Genomic DNA, 22,375 nt, shown 5'->3' on the forward strand with positions numbered 1-22,375 from the left:
TATGTCTGTAATAAAGCCCTTTTGTGGGGAAAAGCCTATTCTAATTGGATGGGCCTGGCTTCCAACTGGGCGGGCCTAATGAATTTATTTCAATTGACTGATTTCCTTATATGAACTGTAACTCAGTCAAATCAATGAAATTGTTGCGTTCTATATATTTATTTCAGTATAGAAAGATAACACAAGGAATAAATACATGGGGTACCAACTCCATGTGCAGGGGTATGAGGTAATTAAGGTAGATACTTTTGGCTATGTAGTGCATGGACACCAGGTTTTTCTAAAATCATGGACATTGATTAATGTGGATTTGGTCGCCCCCCCCTCCCTTTTGCTGCTGTAACAGCCTCAACACTCCTGGGAAGGTTTTTCCACTAGATGTTAGAACATTGCTGTGGGGACTTGCTTCCATTCAGCCACAAGCATTAGTGAGGTCGGGCACTGATGTTGGGTGATTTAGGTCTGGTTCACAGGCGGTGTTCCAATTCATCCCAAAGGGGTTCAATGGGGTTAAGGTCAGGGCTCTGTGTAGGCCAGTCAGGTTCTTCCACACTGATCTCGATAAACCATTTCTGTATAGACCTCGCTTTGTGTCCGGAGACATTAACATGCTGAAACAGCAAAGGGCCACCCCCAAACTGTTGCCACAAATTTGGAAGCACAAAATCATCTAGAATGTAATTGTATGCTGTAGCGTTAAGATTTCCCTTCACTGGAACTAAGGGACCTGCCCGAACCATGAAAAACCGCCCCAGACCATTATTTGTCCTCCACTAGCGTTTTCCTGGTATCCACCAACACAGATTAGTCTGTCGGATGCCAGATAGTGAAGCGTGATTAATCTCCCCAGAGAACACGTTTCCACTGCTCCAGAGTCCAATGGTGACGTGTTTTCCACCACTCCAGCCGATGCTTGGCATTGCATGTGGTGATCTTAGGCTTGTGTGGCTGCTTGGCCATGGAAATCTATTTCATGAAGCTCCCAACAACAGTTATTGTGCTGACGTTGCTTTCCAAAAGCAGCTTGGAACTCTGTAGTGAGTGTTGCAACCGATGACAGTTTTTAAGCGCTACATGCCTCAGCACTCTTTTGTTCTATGAGGTTGTGTGGCCTACCACTTCGCAGCTGAGCCGTTGTTGCTCCTAGACGTTTCCACTTCACAATAACAGCACTTACAGTTGACCGGCGCAGGGCAGAAATTTGACATTTTACTTTTTGGAAAGGTGGCGTCCTATGACGGTGCCCCATTGAAAGTCAGAGGTCTACAGTACGGGCCATTCTGTGGCCAATGTTTGTCTATGGAGATTGCCATTGGTGTGTGCTCAATTTTGTACACCTGTCAGCAACCTGTGTGGCTGAAATGGCCAAATCCACTAATTTGAAGGTGTGTCCACATACCTTTGGCCATGTAATGTATGTGTGTGTGTTGCCATAGGTGTTGTCCGTATCCTAGTGGCCACTGACCTGGCCTCCCGAGGGCTGGACGTCACAGACGTCACACACGTCTTCAACTTTGACTTCCCACGCAACATTGAAGAGTATGTCCATCGCGTGGGCCGCACGGGCCGGGCAGGGTGAGTGTGTGTGTGGGTCTCCTTTCTCTACCTGAGCTGCTTCCAAGAGATATCAGCATGTTTCTTCACTAATTGTCAAATATTTTTTTCTGATGTGTCATTGTTGACAGTTTTACAATTTTTCCTTGTCACATAACTGGTAGACGCTCTGGGGCCTCTATCACCTTGGTAACGAGAGGAGACTGGAGGAAGGCTGCTGACCTGATCCCCATCCTGGAGAGGGCTGGACAGGTACTCTGCTCGCTCTCACACACAGAGTAACACACAGACAGTATTCACATTGTCTAACAAATTAGACCTATTTGGATTGAACCTGAATCCCTGTGTAGGAGGTACCTGATGAGCTGGTGCTCATGGCGGAGAGATACGAGAAGCACAAGCGAGAGAAGATGATGTACGGCCCCAGAGGAGGAGGAGGGGGAGGAGGAGTAAGAGACAGAGGAGAGTCTAACTGGAGGTTCTAACCCATTACAGGTACACAGGTTAAGCATATGTGTGAAGAGAAGGGCTGATGTGTTAACAATAGTCTAGTCCTTTGGGTTCACAGATGAGACATCTTTGCAATTTATTCCCTTTTATTGAAAAGTAGGATATTTGGCACATACACGTTGCAATTTATTGATACTCAGCTGAAAACACCACTGCCCTCAGGCCTTAAATTCCAATGCATTAACAAAGAAACCGCTTTTGGTGGAAAAAGCTGAACAGAAATACAAATGCTGTGGGAAAACAGAACATGCAGTGCGTTCACATCGCACACACATTCCCTCTGTTAGACCGTTTGAGTCCTATAATATGACAGTGTGGTCACACCAAATATAGCTGGTGTTGACGTACTTAGTAGGAAGATTTCCTGGGTTTTATTTTTTTTAAACAGTTAAAAAATCCTCACTGACAGCTCATATCCATATCCTTTTGCCAATTGTCAAATCTGTGTTTCTTACTTTTTCAGGAGAGGAAGAAGCAACTTGCAACTTCAGTTCTGGAATCTCCAGCGTTCATCCTTTTTTGTGTTACACATTTTTGTTTTATTGAATAATTCATAGTGTTACAGACAGTTTAAATTACCTTTTTATAATTTGAAAGCCAACTGCTCTTCTCCATGTATCATCTCTGGGAAGACTCAAAACTGTTCTGATCTGAATTAAATGGTAACTTCTGACTCCTTTCTCCTCTGCTCTTCAATTCCTCCTGCCTATGCCATTGCTTTTAACATAGATAACAGCATGGGACCACAGCTATACTCCACTTATGTCTATTGGGGCTCTGGGTGAGTCACTAAGGGGGCAGTGATTGAGGTAGTCCCGACTCACTAGCTGAAGATGGGGAAACCTTTGTTGCGCTGCTCCTCAATACACTGGGCCAGGATCAGGCAGCTCCTGCGGTTGTGGCCAGAGCCCAGCAGGTTGTGTGTGGGGATGAAGAAGTTGGGGAGCTTGCCATCTTTCAGGTGGCCCTCAAAGTCTCTCAACAGCTGCTGGAAGCAGGGTCCCAGCTGCGTCGCCTCCCAGTCACTGTCCTTGGTCCTGGAGCAGCATGCGTGCAGAAGGGTGGTCTTTGCATGGTAGGAACAGAACTTGGACAGACTAGGGTCCTCTGCCTTCAAAAGGCTTAACAGGTGCTTCAGAAGCTTCAGACAGTCCTTCCTGAAGGAAGAAAATGGGTAGCCTCATGCACACATGATCATACACAATTTATCAAAGTAAATGAGTTTGGTTAATAAAATAAGAAATATACAATTTAAAAGTCTACTTCATGGAAAGTACACTTGTTAATGATTCCCTGTACTGTAGCAGACAATTTGTCAAGGTTTTGCCAGGGCATTATGACTACAGTAGGCTTACCTGCAGCAGCGAATTCCGCTTGCCTCGCAACAGGTCTTCTGGGAGCCATGATTTGTTATGATACTCTTCTCCACATGCGAGAATGAGATGCGCCAAGAGTCTATGCATAACACGACAAGAAAAAACATTTAGGAAACTTGGCAAAAGGCCATACATGCCACTTCTCCTTTCTACCGAACTCTCATTAATGAATACATCACAAATTAAAGTGATAGCATGTTATGTGTAAATCTTGTTGGCCTAATGGTTACCTTTGGCGCAGACCCCTTCCAGTTCCACCGTGCCCTTTCCCTCATACTTCGGAACGAGGTAGTATGAATGTGTCTTTAGATCTTTCTTCACTTTGGTCCCAAGCCAGGTGTCTATTTTGAAGCCTCCCTGGGTGAAAGTGGGCCAACTCGAATTGACCTGTAGTCCCAGAACAATGTCCAGTGAGATGGGAACAGTTCCCGTCCCGTTTAGCATTAAGGTCACCGCCGGGCAACCCTTTTTCTTCTTCTCCACCAACACGTCTTGAAAGAAGTGAAATGCAAATAAATGTTTTTCGATACCCCATTTTTCTACTTATTCAACATACAAAGCAATCAATCGTTTATGCATTTGAGAAGCGCGCGCTCTACACACCTTTCTGTTTCTTCACAGACGTTATAACTTCGTTTCTGAACTCCTTCAGCATTTCACTCGCAGATACCGTGTTGTCCCTATTTTTGAAGCGATCCAGAGAGTGTTTTCCCCGTTTAAATGCCACGCTATAAAAAGCTCCATCGTCTCCAAATGGCCGAATGTCCACCCGCTCCACCGGAAAATTAAACATCACGTCGAATTCGTCGGGATCAGAAATCTATATGGATCAAAACATAAGATATCTGTAAGGCATGCAAGCGTATTGGGTCACGTTGATGGTGAACAATTTAATTTAATGACCCACCTTTAGATTTTCGTAGTAACTTCCAGTGCCCAGAACATTTACATCTTTGAAGCATTCTGTACGCTTTTTCATGTGGTCACTTATACACTTTACCACGTCATTGACAATTCTTGATGATTCCGATTTACGTGTCATCTTAATCTTTAATTTATCAAGTGTTGTAAACAGGATCTTATCCTGATATGAGTCAACAATCCTTGAACCGGTCTCTGGTGGCACAGTTGGCTTTCCCTCAGTGGTGCACTTAGGCTGCTTATGCTCCTTAGGTTTATTTTCCTCGGGAATCTGTTGCATTTCCTTAGTGTCCATCATTGCATGGCAACCTCCAATTGAACCATTCTTGTCCCGAACCAAACTCTTGGCACACCCTGGTTCTGGCCCCGGCTGGACTCTTTGCGCGGGCCCGGCTGGACTTTTTTTTGTCTTCCCTCTCCCGCTCATTGTAGTATGTATGATCGTGATGCGACACCCACTAGTGTCTACTATGCCAGAGAAATGATCGTCTTCGCTGTTTTGGTTTGATGAAATGTGATTGTGAACACTCCCCTTGCTATATACAGTATCGGCTCAACGCCCTCGCGTCGCAAGCTAGTGAGCCAAAATAAACAAAAGCACTAACGCCTGTCACATAATGATTGAGCTTCTACCTACCACTAGGGATGGGCACAAATGACAAAATAAACAACATATTTGCATTTTGAAATGTATTTTAAAATACATAAATACATTTGCAAGTAGCTGACCCAAACAGCAACATTTTTACTTGCTACGACTTGTTTATCTACCTTAGCGCTGATCATTGGGTTTACTTGATAGCTACCTACACAAATAGCTAGCTAGAACAAAGTGGTAATAAGATAAATTCATTTAAAAAGGTTAAAAGCAATACAAATAAGTTCTCCAGTAGAACTGTTAAATAAATGTATATGTGAAAGTGAACATACCAAAATGAACTGCAAAACAAACTGGGGATTATTATTTGCCTTGTTTTGGGGTGGAGCTCATTAGAATAATACTCAGCATGCATTTAGTTCTATACTTGAAAGGGAGCCATAATGGTGAACCTTTTTTTTTAAATTACTTCTCAAAAGTATCTTGTTAGAAAATACATTGGAGTTCAGCCCAGTGTAATACAAAATACATGTAACAGAAATGTGCTATTGTCAGGTAAATGTATGACAACTCTAAATCCCCATCTTCCATCAAGGACTTGCATTTCAATATGATGGGAACAGTGGGTTAACTGCCTTGTGCTGGGGCAGAACTACAGATTTTACCTAGCAACCTTTTGGTTACTGGCCCAACACTCTAACCGCTAGGCTACCTGCCCCCCGATAGATACTCTATGTAACTTGTACTTTTCTTGACCCTCTAACTAGTTTACTACACAATGGCAAATGACAATGCAAACCCAGTTAAACAGTATAAGATTTCTCCTCAGTTATCGATGAACCCCAGAGAGGATTAATTTAACAGAACGCACAGCTTATAGCAATTAATGATTCACTTCAATCGAAAAAGGGTTGAGACATTCTGGTTGGTTAAATTATCTTTTAATGTCATGACGAGTCTTGTGCCATCTCGAACAGAGTAAGGTGCAACAGCTTCTGCCAATTATGTTTTCCAGTGCAAAGATAGCAAAATGCCAATTAAAAGTGCTTGGAGAGTCAACTATTGGTATACTCAGTGTGCCTAGAGTACAACAATATATATATATAACACAACATACACTTTAGAGAAATATTTTTCTACTTGTAAGAGTTAATTACCAAAGGCTACTATAAAGCACCAGTTAGTTTACAAACACTAAAAGCAAGACAACAGACCACGTGAAGAGTGACATAACTGCAGTACAGAGAGGAAGGGGGTGGCAGTTTACACACCCCTCTATGGTTACAATATCTCACACATGGGGAACATGGTCATTCACATATTTAACAGTACACGTTTAAAACTAGCAATGTGCTATTACAACGTAAATAAATACACATGAATCTAACCACTTTGAAATGAGAGGGGGAACAAACACTGTCTTAAGGACTAGGCTTAATATTTGTTTCTTTCCTTCTGATACTTTTGCGATGCATTGTGATTATTAACCAGTCTTTGACTATGGAGTTGCAGCAGCCGATAGGGGGGTGGAGTTGGGTGACTACTGTCCTGCTATGGGTGACTCTTGAGTCAGCAGCACAGCACAACATTCATTTGGTCTTCTGGGCCTTTTGGGCAGACTTGGTGACCTTACCAGTGGAGGGGGCTTTCTTCTCAACAGCCTTGATCACCCCGACTGCCACAGTCTGGCGCATGTCACGCACTGCAAAACGACCTGCAGAGAGAGGATGTCAGATCCAAGGTAACTGCAAGGGAGAGTGGAACCATTTTCAAAGAATTCCAACCAGGCCCAAGAGTTATACTACCCAACAGTACTCACCCAGTGGAGGGTACTCTGAGAAGCTCTCCACACACATGGGCTTTCCCGGGACCATGTCCACAATGGCGGCGTCTCCAGACTTCAGAGCCTTTGGGTTGTCCTCCAGCTTCTTGCCTGAGCGACGGTCAATCTTCTCCTTGAGCTCAGCAAACTTGCAGGCGATGTGGGCAGTGTGGCAGTCCAGCACTGGGGCATAGCCAGCACTGATCTGACCTGGGTGGTTCAGGATGATCACCTAGAGAAGATATCAGACACAGTCAACATGGTTACCCTGTCAGCACCTGTATCAGCACTGATATTAGATGTTGGCCTCTTTACTTCCAAAAATTGTTCCCCACAGCTCATCACACTGTACCACAAATAAATATTTGTGAGAGAAGAGCAGAATGAATGAGGAAAGGAATATATTGAATTTTACTAGTAACTGCCAAGCTGTATCATCATCACCAATATTTTTACTTATGTGATCACCACTGTGTATCATAGTTAAACATTTTTAGTTGTATGTCTTTTGGTTCTATGGTTTTTACACCTCTACAGTAGGTGTGAGTGTGTTATCTGGCCCTGCCCACCTGAGCAGTGAAGACTGCTGCCTCCATCGGGGGGTCGTTCTTGCTGTCTCCGGCCACATTGCCACGGCGAATGTCCTTGACGGACACATTCTTGACGTTGAAGCCCACGTTGTCACCGGGCATTGCTTCGGTCAGGGCCTCGTGGTGCATCTCAACAGACTTCACCTCAGTGGTCACATTAACAGGGGCAAAGGTCACCACCATGCCTGGCTTGATCATGCCCGTCTCCACACGACCCACAGGCACTGTGCCAATACCTGAGGGAGAGCGGATAAGAACGTGAAGGTGGAGAGAGGATGAGGAAGGGATGTATTAGAGATGTGCATCTTTCCCTTTCAAGACGATTCGATACATATCTAGATACATGGACTCTGATACGATACAGGAACGATGCGTTTTAGTTTGAAACGTTTTGTTGCGATTCAGTTTGATGCACTAACATTTGCATAAACACTAGATTTTCCATTCTAAATCAAATCTGCTGTTGATGGAGCTCATGAGCTGGGCCTAGTGAAGACATCAACACTATGAAATAACACATGGGATCATGTAGTAACCAAAAAAGTGTTAAACAAATCAATATATATTTTATATTTGAGGTTCTTCAAAGAAGTCACCCTTTGCCTTTTGACAGCTTTGCACACTTGGCATGAGGTCGTCACTTGGAATGCATTTTAATTAACAGGTGTGCCTTGTTAAAAGTTAATTTCTGGAATTTCTTTCCTTAATGAGTTTGAGCCAATCAGTTGTTGTGTAAGGTATGGGTGGTATACAGAAGATAGTAATTTGGTAAAAGACCAAGTCCATATTATGACACGGGTTAGTAAAGTATTCATGAATTGTGAGAGAACTGTGCTTCCTCACTAATCCCATTCAACAGTATACACTAATATAATTGCTAGGTCACCTCACCAAATAATAATTTTGGTTGAGTGTCACCTGTGTTTGAACTATAATAAATAATTTCTAAACATTGACTACAAATGACTGAAGACATGATGTAAATCAGATTGTTTATTATTTATGTTGATAGTCCAAGGCAGTACTATTTGCCAGTCTGAAGTATTCTAGATAATTCTGTATTGTACAGGTTATAGTATTTAAACTGTTATTGTAGTTGTTTACTTTGCAAAGTGTTTCTTGGCTTAGTTTGACAAAGTGCTTTCAATTCCAAGTGTTTCCTGTCACCTGGTCTCTTCCAGGTTATAAATGCTCAGATGTAGAGCTTTATGGGAAGGAAGATTGCCGCCTGTCTCTGCAGGGGTTAGTTAGGGTTGTTCTGAGCCCTAGGTGCTAGTCAGACTGATCTTCAGTTTTTTATATTCATTTGACCAGTTTATTCTTTTCTTTGAGCCTGGTCCAGCACCTTGTTGGATGATTTGTATGTTTATACCTGCATCTGCTCCAAAAGCCTAAAAATAAAAACCATGCTCTGGATCTTCTGCTAGACAGACCGCTCAAACCATCCAGGGCAAAATGAAAAAAAAGAGAAAAGAAAACTGATATGGAGAGCCTTTAAGTACTAAATATATTAGTGAAAGTGGTTTGATTAATCCTGAAAGTTGCCCTATTGTTCAATCCATGAAATATTGAAGGTGAGTAAAGTGTACAATAGGGGTTGAACAGTAGTCCCATAAATCTGCCCTAATAATCCTCACTAATCATGGAACAGTGTTTTTGTCATGAACTGTGCTCTAGGTTTAAACTGCTACGTATGGTCTGAGTCCCATAATGACATGTCCCAAATTATTGCACAACTTGTAATGTGTTAGCCTAATATGATCCACTATTGCTAGCGATCCACAGGAACAACCACACAACCATAGGTAAACTAACGATGTAATGGAATGATGCTAAATTAAACTAACAAGTCAATGACCATTATAAATGTATGCAGGTATAACTGACGGTGGCTACTGATAGTGGCTAATATTTAACACTATACATTGTTACAAAAATTGTATTAAACATTCTAGAAATCATAATTCAACTCCAGGTTTGGCACTCTACTGTCATTTGCACATGGTTACAGAAGCCCATAGCTTGGGTCTCCAAATTTCATCCCAAGTTAAGGCCAGCGTTTTATAAACTTCACTGTGGAAAAGGTGATCTGTTGATGTGTTTCTGTTAGCTGCCATATGACTGGTTTCACGTTCGTCTCCAGTGATATTGTAAAATAGATCTAAAACAATGTATTCATATTTACAATCCGCTTACACATTTACTACCTCTTATCAATTTGTAAATTAGTGTATGGAGAAGGGCGTTATTTCTATATTGCGGGGGGGAATAGATGTTCCATTTGGAACTGACAGGTTGGGTGACCTTATTCATTGTTTCATCGAGCATAAAGGTGGAGGAATTATGAAGGAATAAAGTCAAGGTCAGAATACGGTGTACAGTAGTTCTTCCTTTAAAAGTTGTGCCGTTCTGCACCACACCTTGCGGGCTGCCGCAGAATTCTATGTCAAGTTATTTAAGTGTCAGCGATTGTTGCCATTTTTAATGCTAATTAGTGCAAGTTTGACCACCAGAGGGCATCTTTGAGAATCATTTGACTTTTTTATATATCGGCTGAACTAGAGAATTTTAAATATTTTTTTTGTAAGAACATAGTATATGGGATTGATTTTATGAAATCTAGCTTAATTAATTTGACTAATATTATGGTGTTTCTATTCCAAGAAAAACTTCAAACGAAACATTCAGGACGCTGTACAACGTGACCGGTCTGGAGTAGGCTACTGTACTAAGATCAAAATAATCCTAACATTTCCACACCCTAATTGTAGGCTAACCAATAGCCAAACAGAGAGAAGCGGTGCTGAAATAGTTGACCACATCATTCAATTATATTTATTCCCATAGCAATTCGTTATGGATCCATAATGAAATAAACATCTGCATTACAATTATAATGTAGGGTTAATAATAAATTAATATATTTGAGGTGTTGATGCATTATTTTTGTTGGGGCAAATTGAGTTGTAGAGTACTAAAACAATGCATTTGGTGGACTCGGTAAGATAGACTCACTGATGGTTGAAGATGATGAGCGATCGGCAAAGGCAATCAACATCACTCTAATCACAGTCAGAAGACAGTTGAAGAAACTTGTGTGGACTGGTCGGGAGTAGGCCTAGGCTACTAAGGGACTGAGTGAAAAGCAAAATGATCCTAACATTTCCAAATAAAAATCTGATTTATTTATCAAGACCAGTCCCTGTCATTCAGTGATATTTATTCCCTATTGGTCCTGCTGATAGTTGAAATAAACATCTGAATTTTGAAAGAGTATTTCTATCATTATTTTATCAAGGAATGCATCAATACTGTACAATTTATGCCTGATCTGACATTTTGCGGTTGCATGAGGTTTAGAGTTAGAAATGTAAACCTTTTGAGTACTTAATCCATTGCAAGTGGGTTGGGGGGTTCACACCTACTGTAGCCGAGCTATTAGACTATCCTTTGTAAAGGTTGAGTCTATTGTCCTGCTATTAGCCCATCCTAGAAACATTGTTTGCAGAATTCACAGCCTGCTACGTTTGTTTTCTCTCCCTGTATCAAAATACTAAAATACTACTTAAACAGGTCTCTTAATTAAATAATTGAATTGTTCATTTTATTTTTTGATCACAGAAAATAAATAAATAATAGAATGTTAATTATATAAAGCAGCCCCCCCCCGTTCCTCGCCCTCTTCAACTCCGCCAATGCCGCCTGACTCTCCGCCAATTTAATTTAGAGGATTGGAGGATTCTAAATATCTAAGGGGCATTTTTCGTAAGGGCAAATCTGATCTGTGAGAATATCTAAGAGGTGTTTTATATAATTCTAATGTAGGGTTAATTATAATAATCACATTATTTAAAAATGATTTTGTTGATTTCGTTTCAAATAACCGAAAGTGAGCGATTGTAGTAATTTGAATAAAGGGAAAAATGCTATTCTTGAACATTGGATGAGACATTCTTACTAATTTGTAAATAGAGGCAGTTAGATATTTCGATTTTTTTTCTGTATTCAGATGGAGAGAAACCAAAAGCTCACTGTGCTTATTTTTTTTTGTAAAATCGTCAGTCCACATGTCAAGTGAAATTCCCCCATTTGTATTTATCCAAGTTCTCTCTTAACCCCAGGACCACCGACAGTTGTTGTTGTTGCCTGATGCAGGACTCTAGTGCCAGAGGAGAGAGACTGACATAAACACCACAATTTAGACCTACCGATAGAGCAGCGTTCTAACTCCTCCTTGTGATAGTGTGGTGCAATGACAGAATGCCACCATCTACCACAAACGGTCACAGTATAAACTCATAACTTTTAAAGGAAGAGCCACTGCTGGCTGAGATGTCAAACTTTTAAAAAACTCTGCACCCCAAACGAATAGAGGGTTAATAATGCTTAAGTTCAAGGTCAGAATATGCGTAGAGAGAGAAGTGCATAAAAAGGAAATTACATTCCATTTATGGGCACTTACTTAGTGTTGGAACTTATTGGGCACTTACTTAGTGTTGGAACTTATTGGGCACTTACTTAGTGTTGGAACTTATTGGGCACTTATTTAGTGTTGGAACTTATTGGGCACTTATTTAGTGTTGGAATTCCCCCCATAATGATTCATTTGTATTTTGCAGTGTCAGCAAAGTTGTATGCAGTTTGACACAAAAGGAGCCGACACATCAGTTGTCACAATAGATCAGATATTTTCAGAAGGTAGAATATTTTTTTTAATATACAGTGGGGCAAAAAAGTATTTAGTCAGCCACCAATTGTGCAAGTTCTCCCACTTAATAAGATGAGAGAGGCCTGTAATTTTCATCATAGGTACACTTCAACTATGACAGACAAAATGATAAATAAAATCCAGAAAATCACATTGTAGGATTTTTTATGAATTTATTTGCAAATTATGGTGGAAAATAAGTATTTGGTCACCTACAAACAAGCAAGATTTCTGGCTCTCACAGACCTGTAACTTCTTCTTTAAGAGGCTCCCCTGTCCTCCACTCATTACCTGTATTAATGGCACCTGTTTGAACTTGTTATCAGTATAAAAGACACCTGTCCACAACCTCAAACAGTCACACTCCAAACTCCACTATGGCCAAGACCAAAGAGCTGTCAAAGGACACCAGAAACAAAATTGTAGACCTGCACCAGGTTGGGAAGACTGAATCTGCAATAGCTTGGTTTGAAGAAATCAACTGTGGGAGCAATTATTAGGAAATGGAAGACATACAAGACCACTGATAATCCCCCTCGATCTGGGGCTCCACGCAAGATCTCACCCCGTGGGGTCAAAATTATCACAAGAACGGTGAGAAAAAAATCCCAGAACCACACGGGGGGACCTAGTGAATGACCTGCAGAGAGCTGGGACCAAAGTAAAAAAGCCTACCATCAGTAACACGCTACGCCGCCAGGGACTCAAATCCTGCAGTGCCAGACGTGTCCCCCTGATTAAGCCAGTACATGTCCAGGCCCGTCTGAAGTTTGCTAGAGAGCATTTGGATGATCCAGAAGAAGATTGGGAGAGTGTCATATGGTCAGATGAAACAAAAATATAACTTTTTGGTAAAAACTCAACTCGTCGTGTTTGGAGGACAAAGAATGCTGAGTTGCATACAAAGAACACCATACCTACTGTGAAGCATGGGGGTGGAAACATCATGCTTTTGGGCTGTTTTTCTGCAAAGGGACCAGGACGACTGATCCGTGGAAAGGAAAGAATGAATGGGGCCATGTATCGTGAGATTTTGAGTGAAAACCTCCTTCCATCAGCAAGGGCATTGAAGATGAAACGTGGCTGGGTCTTTCAGCATGACAATGATCCTAAACACACCGCCCGGGCAACGAAGGAGTGGCTTCGTAAGAAGCATTTCAAGGTCCTGGAGTGGCCTAGCCAGTCTCCAGATCTCAACCCCATAGAAAATCTTTGGAGGGAGTTGAAAGTCCGTGTTGCCCAGCAACAGCCCCAAAACATCACTGCTCTAGAGGAGATCTGCATGGAGGAATGGGCCAAAATACCAGCAACAGTGTGTGAAAACCTTGTGAAGACTTACAGAAAATGTTTGACCTCTGTCATTGCAAACAAAGGGTATATAACAAAGTATTGAGAAACTTTTGTTATTGACCAAATACTTATTTTCCACCATAATTTGCAAATAAATTCATAAAAAATCCTACAATGTGATTTTCTGGATTTTTTCCCCTCATTTTGTCTGTCATAGTTGAAGTGTACCTATGATGAAAATTACAGGCCTCTCTCATCTTTTTAAGTGGGAGAACTTGCACAATTGGTGGCTGACTAAATACTTTTTCGGCCGACTATATATATAACTGAGCCAGCGATTTTGTTAAGTTTTAATCCATTTTCGGACCGATGTATACTTCAGTTCGGGATACGCAGACCGATGCACTTGTATCTTATGCATCGGCCCCTGATTCAAATGTTTATCTGTGAATCGTTACATCCCTAGAATGTATCATTACGGATGGGCAGCCTCTAAGGTGGGTGCGATGCTCACCTCCAATCTTGTAGACATCCTGCAGGGGTAGGCGGAGGGGCTTGTCGGTGGGGCGGGACGGGGGCTGAATAGCATCCAGAGCTTCCAGCAGGGTGGTCCCGGACGAACTGCCATCCTTCCTGGTGATCTTCCATCCCTTAAACCAGGTCATCTGAGGATGGAGGAGACCCGAGTGAGCAGTAGATCAAAGTTATAAAGTGTGCTGTGCTCCACAATTTTCATTGACTTACTTTCTTCAAATTAAAGCGGAGAGCAGATTATATTAGGTGTGTGCCGAATACTCGGATAAAACTAGTATCATAACGAATATGGAGAATTTTCATAATACGATTGACAAGTATTTTTTTTGTAATTATCAGTGATCGGACATGTTTTATTTTCAGCTGCCATCACACATCTTTCACTAAAACAGTGTGAAGCGCTGTGTGCTCCAAACTATTGACTAGTTCTTCTGTCTGTAAAGAAACTGGCGGACTATTTGTTGAGCCTGCTGCAACAATTGAATTAGAATAAGCCGCTCTCCGTCTGCTCTAATTGACCCAGCCATGCACGGCTGTTTCACTAACAGTCACTCTTCTCGGGGCACAAGTCTCCCCTTCTCCAAACGTCATGTATGAATCCGTAGCTAGTGATTGTTGTTCAATCTAGTTATTTTCTGTAGACTTTTATGGCCATATATTCTGTCTACTTGGCGTTATTTAGTAGTCCTACTTTGTCTGCCAGTATAATTATTCCATTGTTGACGACATCTTATGTTGTGATCCTAGCCCATGCTTCTTGCTATTTTTTATTCTGGCCCAGGCATGTTTACCGAGTGACAGATTATTCTAAAATGAAATGACCAATGTTGATATTTTAATTGTACAAATGTTGTGGCATAAGTGTCGGGAGAGAGGTTTTGCAGTGAAACAATATATGGGGCAAGCAAATTAGCCTATCTTCCTCTAAATCTGCGTCTGGAATAAATGCATGCAGCAGTAGCCAGCCATGCATTAGGGTATTTATTAGCTTATTTCGTTGATAATTGAATAGGACTAAGTAAATGGCCCTAATGTGCATTTATTTGTCGGAGTCGTTTACCTTTGAACAATGTGTGTGATTGAGTGAAGGAACCTAACAATGCGCAGTAATGTGCACTAGAGGTATAGGCTTTACCAGTATTTAATTAGCAGCATTTAAAGTGCACTTCCTGGTTTTACGCGTATCAAGTGATAAAACGGATACGTTTACGTGTATGACGAAATCGGCACACTGCTAGATTATATTACATACAGTGCCTTGCAAAAGTATTCGGCCCCCTTGAACTTTGCGACCTTTTGCCACATTTCAGGCTTCAAACATAAAGATATAAAACTGTATTTTTTTGTGAAGAATCAACAAGTGGAACACAATCATGAAGTGGAACGACATTTATTGGATATTTCAAACTTTTTTAACAAATCAAAAACTGAAAAATTGGGCGTGCAAAATTATTCAGCCCCCTTAAGTTAATACTTTGTAGCGCCACCTTTTGCTGCGATTACAGCTGTAAGTCGCTTGGGGTATGTCTCTATCAGTTTTGCACATCGAGAGACTGAATTTTTTTCCCATTCCTCCTTGCAAAACAGCTCGAGCTCAGTGAGGTTGGATGGAGAGCATTTGTGAACAGCAGTTTTCAGTTCTTTCCACAGATTCTCGATTGGATTCAGGTCTGGACTTTGACTTGGCCATTCTAACACCCGGATATGTTTATTTTTGAACCCTTCCAATGTAGATTTTGCTTTATGTTTTGGATCATTGTCTTGTTGGAAGACAAATCTCCGTCCCAGTCTCAGGTCTTTTGCAGACGATCAGGTTTTCTTCCAGAATGGTCCTGTATTTGGCTCCATCCATCTTCCCATCAATTTTAACCATCTTCCCTGTCCCTGCTGAAGAAAAGCAGGCCCAAACCATGATGCTGCCACCACCATGTTTGACAGTGGGGATGGTGTGTTCAGGGTGTTGCTTTTACGCCAAACATAACGTTTTGCATTGTTGCCAAAAAGTTCAATTTTGGTTTCATCTGACCAGAGCACCTTCTTCCACATGTTTGGTGTGTCTCCCAGGTGGCTTGTGGCAAACTTTAAACAACACTTTTTATGGATATCTTTAAGAAATGGCTTTCTTCTTGCCACTCTTCCATTAAGGCCAGATTTGTGCAATATACGACTGATTGTTGTCCTATGGACAGAGTGTCCCACCTCAGCTGTAGATCTCTGCAGTTCATCCAGAGTGATCATGGGCCTCTTGGCTGCATCTCTGATCAGTCTTCTCCTTGTATGAGCTGAAAGTTTAGAGGGAAGGCCAGGTCTTGGTAGATTTGCAGTGGTCTGATACTCCTTCCATTTCAATATTATCGCTTGCACAGTGCTCCTTGGGATGTTTAAAGCTTGGGAAATCTTTTTGTATCCAAATCCGGCTTTAAACTTCTTCACAACAGTATCTCGGACCTGCCTGGTGTGTTCCTTGTTCTTCATGATGCTCTCTGCGCTTTTAACGGACCTCTGAGACTATCACAGTGCAGGTGCATTTATACGGAGACTTGATTACACACAGGTGGATTGTATTTATCATCATTAGTCATTTAGGTCAACATTGGATCATTCAGAGATCCTCACTGAACTTCTGGAGAGAGTTTGCTGCACTGAAAGTAAAGGGGCTGAATAATTTTGCACGCCCAATTTTTCAGTTTTTGATTTGTTAAAAAAGTTTAAAATATCCAATAAATGTCGTTCCACTTCATGATTGTGTCCCACTTGTTGTTGATTCTTCACAAATAAATACAGTTTTATATCTTTATGTTTGAAGCCTGAAATGTGGCAAAAGGTCGCAAAGTTCAAGGGGGCCAAATACTTTCGCAAGGCACTGTATACTCAGACCGCTCACTGTGGCTGCAATGCTATCCTAGTATAAAGATAAAAAATAAATGCCCTTTAGCTTCCTGCTTACGTACATTAGGACTGGCCTCCAGCATGTTGTCTCCGTTCCAGCCAGAGATGGGAACAAAGGCTACCGTATCCGGGTTGTAGCCAATCTTCTTGATGTAGGTGCTGACTTCCTTCACAATCTCCTCATAACGCTTCTGGCTGTAGTTGGGCTCAGTGGAGTCCATCTTGTTGATGCCCACGATCAGCTGCTTGACCCCCAGGGTGTAGGCCAGGAGGGCGTGCTCGCGGGTCTGCCCGTTCTTTGAGATGCCGGCCTCGAATTCACCCACACCGGCTGCCACAATCAGCACGGCACAGTCTGCCTGTAAACACCAGAACATGTGAATAATAAATACAATTAGTTTTCAAAAGTCCTATGCAACTAAGATGGCACTTTGAGTCCGCAAATTGCCTGTGGTTATAGTACAGCTATAAACTAGCCTGGAAAACCACAGTTGCAAGTTTAATAATAGACTTCCAGGCACTTGAATGAAGACCTGGCAGGTGTCTGTGTGTAAGGAAGGACTGTGTCATTGTGATTCAGACCTGGGAGGTTCCAGTGATCATGTTCTTGATGAAGTCCCTGTGTCCGGGGGCGTCGATAATGGTGACGTAGTACTTGCTGGTCTCAAACTTCCACAGTGAGATGTCAATGGTGATGCCACGCTCCCTCTCTGCCTTCAGCTTGTCCAGCACCCAGGCATACTTAAAGGAGCCCTTCCCCATCTGAGAAAAAACACACGTCACTGGTTATATGACATTTCTGAGGAGAAGTCAATGGTAGTGAATTCTATTGCCAAGATGTATTGTCAAATTAGACAATATATGGCAATATAACTGTCAATCTTTAGGTAGCCTATGAAGATTATTGGTTAATACAATATAACAGCAGTGTACTGAGCCCTTTTACAACACGTTGGCCAACAGAAGAACGGACTATCAATAGATGTTTGCAAAGTACAGGACCAACTCTTACTCACCTCAGCAGCCTCCTTCTCAAACTTTTCAATGGTCCTCTTGTCAATGCCACCGCACTTGTAGATCAGGTGGCCAGTGGTGGTGGACTTGCCAGAGTCCACGTGGCCGATCACCACAATGTTGATGTGGAGCTTCTCCTTGCCCATGGCTGACTGGTTAAAGTGACAGTGAGAGAGTCTGCAGGTGGAAAAGTGCAGCAAGGTCTATGGATCTGAAAGGATTTCCTGGGCAAAGACTCCACAAGGGAATACAGTGAATTACAGCACCATGGACAAGGACACTACAGCTGACTTCCCATTGCGTAACAGCCCCAGCAGCTACTGCTTCAGCATAACTTCTAAGGACAAGCACAGTTTACACACAAAAACAATGTCACATAAATGGCACCACGAGACCAATCAGCAATCACTTAATGTTAGCAAACTGTCAGTGGGCACAGAACTGCATCAAGCTCAAGACACAGTTAGTTTCTAGCTAGTTATCCCTCCTTTCCTCGGCCACCCAAAACAATGTGTATTGTCACCTCTCTTTTAAAAAGCATGTGAAAAAGGTAATTCAAATAACCAAATTCAACCTAGCTAATTTCCGATTTATACGAAATTGTTTGACTACAGAGGTAGCAAAATTGTACTTCAAATCTATGATACTCCCCCACTTAACATACTGCTTGACTAGTTGGGCCCAAGCTTGCTGTACAACATTAAAACCTATTCAGTCTGTCTACAAACAGGCTCTCAAAGTGCTTGATAGGAAGCCCAATAGCCATCATCATTGTCACATCCTTAGAAAGCATGAGCTCTTGAGTTGGGAAAATCTTGTGCAATACACCGACGCATGTCTTGTATTCAAGATCCTTAATGGCCTGGCTCCCCCTCCACTCAATATTTTTGTTAAACAGAAAACCCAGACATATGGCAGCAGATCCACAAGGTCTGCCATGAGAGGTGACTGTATAGTTCCCCTAAGGAAAAGCACCTTTAGTAAATCTGCATTCTCTGTGAGAGCTTCCCATGTCTGGAATACACTGCCATCAGACACACATAACTGCACCACATATCAAATGCTTGAAGACATGGCTAAAGGTCAATCAGATTTGTGAACATGGTCCCTAGCTGTGTATTGCCGCTTTCCATGTTGTCTGTTGTCTGTAGCTTGTGAGGTGTGGAAACACTTTGTTGCTTTTATGAATTTTGTCTTGCTGCTTTTTATTTTATGTTGCTCTGTCTGTATGCTGCGTCTTGCTTGTCCTATGTTGCTATGTCTTGCTTGTTCTATGCTGCTATTGTCTATATTGTAATTGTTTTTAATAACCTGCCCAGGGACTGCGGTTGAAAATTAGCCGGCTGGCTAAAACCGGCACTTTTACTGAAACGTTGATTAATGTGCACTGTCCCTGTAAAAATAAAAAATAAACTAAACTCACCGGATGGGTGCAGTGAAATGTTGTTTAACAGGGTCAGAAGTAGTACAGTGACCCTGGAGCAAATTAGGGTTAAGTGCCTTGCTCCAAGGCACATCAACAGATGTTTCACCTCGGCTCAGGTATACTCGCCCAACACTATAACCGCTAGGCTACCTGCCACTGCTCAGCAGTGAGACATTGAGACAATCAGCTCTTATGTCACTGAATATCCTCCCTATTCCATATCAACTTGCTAACTGTAACCTCAGACAGTCCTCCATTTTGTCATGAGCCTTGGCATTGAATGTGCAGCAGCCATTTCTGAAGCCAGACTACTGCAGTGGAATGCACAGGTTAAATGCTGGGGAATAACACCATAACACAAATTATATTTAAATAAATGCCGGTTTTACTAGGACAGTAGTGTTGTTTCCTTTTCATTGACTTGCATGACAATGACAGAAACACCACAAATTCACCTCATTTTCCAATTGCAAAATTGATCAACACCCTAGGTTGTTGATATTTATGACAGACCATTTCATTAGGTGAGCAATGTATGGAAATGATTACAGTAGCCAAATTCTGCATGCTTATCTAGGTGCACTGGGAGCTGATACCAGATTTCACCAGAACTGACTGCTATTTCTAAAATAAAATTATGGTAGCTTTGCAATAGTTTATTTTTCTTTGCAATAGTTTTTGTTTTTCCACTGTTCATTTGACTTTGCTGTCCATGTAAGCCTATTTAAAAACAGGTGCCTGGAATGTAGGTGCTACAATTAGGTGCGCGACCGGATAATTCTGATGAAGTCTAGAGGATTTAGTTGGATTTCCAAACCGTCCTCCTGCCTCTGCCGCCATGTTCTCTCATCGCCTACGCTTACTCGAATATGGCCTATCTATGCGCATTAGCGGTCGACTGTCGGCTTCCAACAACAATGCAATATTCACACGCCCACAAACGTTACGCACAACAATGTAAGTGCAAATGGAAAATATAAACATTCAGTCATTCGCCATTTACAGCATTAGATTTGAAACAATGTATCACATGCGTAGTTATTGGAAAGTATTGCCTACCTGCGCAAACGAATGAGTCAAGTCCGGTGCTGAATGAGACTGTGACGAGATGCTGATCCGTTTATCGCAGACAGGAGGGGGTTACGCAATTGCGTTCAATGCTCATACCCCTTCCGAGATCGTTCGTATTATATACCCCAGTGCCCTAGACACAGGGCCAGTAGCGGTGCGTGGGTAAAATCACTGGGGAAGCCAAGCCATATTTACAACCTGTGTTGTGATAATTGCGTTGTTTGCGCTATACATCCTGTGAATTCATTTGCCTTGTGAACATGCTATACAGTATAGGCCTAAAGACCTTTTTGTTTTATCATAAAACCCGATATCAACCTCTCTAATTGTAGTCCAGAAAGCATATTGCTTGTACAATAACAGACTATTACATGACCTACAGCATGGTCAAGCAAGTTAATGTTTCAGACATTTTCGGACTGCTACACAACTATTGATTTAGAACCACAGAGTTACTGCAAGTCGCAAACAGGAGCTGCCTCCACTATGCCAGCACCATTTCAACTTCAACATTTCAACATCATCACCTCGGTTTAGTCTAATACAGTGATAACTAAAAGATTCCAAAAACAATTTAGTCCAAGCTAAATATGTGGCTGTCCATGGTTCTGATTTCTGTGTGTGTGCATGCATGTTCATGAAAGTAGAAAAACATGTTGACTAACCGATGTTGACAAAACGGTCTATCACTCTGTCATACACTACACACTTTATTTTTTGTTGTCCTGGCTAAAATGCTTGCTCACTCGCCTAACTTCCATTCATGGGCAACGCTAGTTAACATTAGCCTTCTACATCTATCTCTCAGGCCAGGGGCACAACAATGTATGAATTAATGGTTGGATCAAAATCGCTGTTATAATCATTGGCCAGTACAGAGAATGAAATAAAACCACAAGTCTAAATCCATATCTCCATCCATGGCTATTTTTGGAAAGGGACAATTTTAGCTAGCTAACCACCGGAGGACAACACGAGATGCAACAATTCAAGTTTTTTTTGTCAATGACGTATGCTCTCAATGGGATTTGATAGGAGTGACGCCAAATCCAAGCTGGCTTCCCTTGACACTTTAGTGCGCCAGGACCAATCACAGTTGAGCTCGCTCAGTTTAGCTCAATGCTGATTGGCTCATTTTTAAAATACATTTTTGTCAAGGGAGGCCCGATGCTCGCTGGGTTCCCTTGCCTTTGCGGCCGCCCGTAGCATTAATGTCATACTTGTTTGGACTAGACAGAATCAGATGGACTACACACATAGAGAGGGAGGGAGAGGCGCTGTTTCACTCGCTCGGATGCTTTCTCCTGTGAGATGCATTCAGCCTCTTGCAAATTGAAGGAAAAGTATGAATCACAGAGACTAAAGATACATTCATAATTTTTGGGGGAAGCCTGGCTTCCCTTGGCAACCATGAGCATTGGGCCAGTAACCAAAAAGTTGCTAGATCGAATCCCTGAGCTGACAAGGTAAAAATATGTAATTCTGAACAAGGCAGTTAACCCACTGTTCCTAGGCTGTCATTGTAAATAAGAATTTGTTCTTAAGTTACTTGCCTAGTTAAATAAAGGTACAATAAATAATTAACCCATGTCAGCTAACATTTTTTAGATTGGTAAGTGAGTCTATTGGCCAGCTATCTAAACTTGTAGTAATCAAGGTTAATCAGTGTCACTCAATACATATTAAAAACTGAAAACATTTGTCTCCATCCTACAACAAAATGTGTAGAATTGCAGGAAATTAGCTGTAAAACGTATATTTTTCCTCTGCCTCATCGAAAAATGTGTAGAATTGCACAAAATCAGCTGTCCGTCCTGTCTCCCTGTAGCGCTGTCTTAGGTGTCTCACAGTACGGACATTGCAATGTATTGCCCTGTCCGCATTTGCAGTCCTCATGCCTCCTTGCAGCATTCCTAAGGCACGTTCACACAGATGAGCAGGGACCCTGGGCATCTTTCTTTGGGTGTTTTTCAGAGTCAGTAGAAAGGCATCTTTAGTGTCCTAAGTTTTCATAACTGTGACCTTAATTGCCTACCTTCTGTAAGCTGTTAGTGTCTTAACGACTGTTCCAC

At 41.8% G+C, this 22,375-nt stretch overlaps 3 protein-coding genes across 3 annotated transcripts in view; 1 reads left to right on the top strand and 2 right to left on the bottom strand.

The window, feature by feature from the left end:
* The window catches only part of ddx43 (DEAD (Asp-Glu-Ala-Asp) box polypeptide 43), a 31,596-nt gene extending 28,859 nt beyond the window's left edge, over nt 1–2,737 (top strand). Inside the window, exons 14-17 of the mRNA XM_021610639.2 lie at nt 1,437–1,575; nt 1,719–1,806; nt 1,905–2,049; nt 2,528–2,737. Of these exons, the coding sequence (XP_021466314.1) occupies nt 1,437–1,575; nt 1,719–1,806; nt 1,905–2,039 (362 nt within the window). The 3' untranslated portion in view covers nt 2,040–2,049; nt 2,528–2,737. The remainder of the gene's footprint in view (nt 1–1,436; nt 1,576–1,718; nt 1,807–1,904; nt 2,050–2,527) is intronic.
* Nucleotides 2,133–4,890, bottom strand: cgas (cyclic GMP-AMP synthase). Its single transcript, XM_021610650.2, has 5 exons — nt 4,348–4,890; nt 4,044–4,260; nt 3,671–3,931; nt 3,420–3,519; nt 2,133–3,221 (listed from the first exon to the last, which is right to left on the bottom strand). Exons 1-5 carry the CDS (start codon nt 4,786–4,788, stop codon nt 2,888–2,890), a joined length of 1,353 nt encoding a protein of 450 aa, XP_021466325.2. The 5' UTR covers nt 4,789–4,890; the 3' UTR covers nt 2,133–2,887.
* A 991-nt stretch (nt 4,891–5,881) lies between these two features.
* eef1a1a (eukaryotic translation elongation factor 1 alpha 1a) lies at nt 5,882–20,418 on the bottom strand. Its single transcript, XM_021610662.2, has 8 exons — nt 20,292–20,418; nt 17,809–17,983; nt 17,375–17,554; nt 16,855–17,151; nt 13,884–14,034; nt 7,351–7,607; nt 6,779–7,013; nt 5,882–6,673 (listed from the first exon to the last, which is right to left on the bottom strand). Exons 2-8 carry the CDS (start codon nt 17,950–17,952, stop codon nt 6,549–6,551), a joined length of 1,389 nt encoding a protein of 462 aa, XP_021466337.1. The 5' UTR covers nt 17,953–17,983; nt 20,292–20,418; the 3' UTR covers nt 5,882–6,548.
* Between the last annotated feature and the right edge of the window lie 1,957 nt (nt 20,419–22,375).

This window comes from Oncorhynchus mykiss, chromosome 1, assembly GCF_013265735.2.
Source record: "Oncorhynchus mykiss isolate Arlee chromosome 1, USDA_OmykA_1.1, whole genome shotgun sequence".
NCBI lineage: Eukaryota > Metazoa > Chordata > Actinopteri > Salmoniformes > Salmonidae > Oncorhynchus > Oncorhynchus mykiss.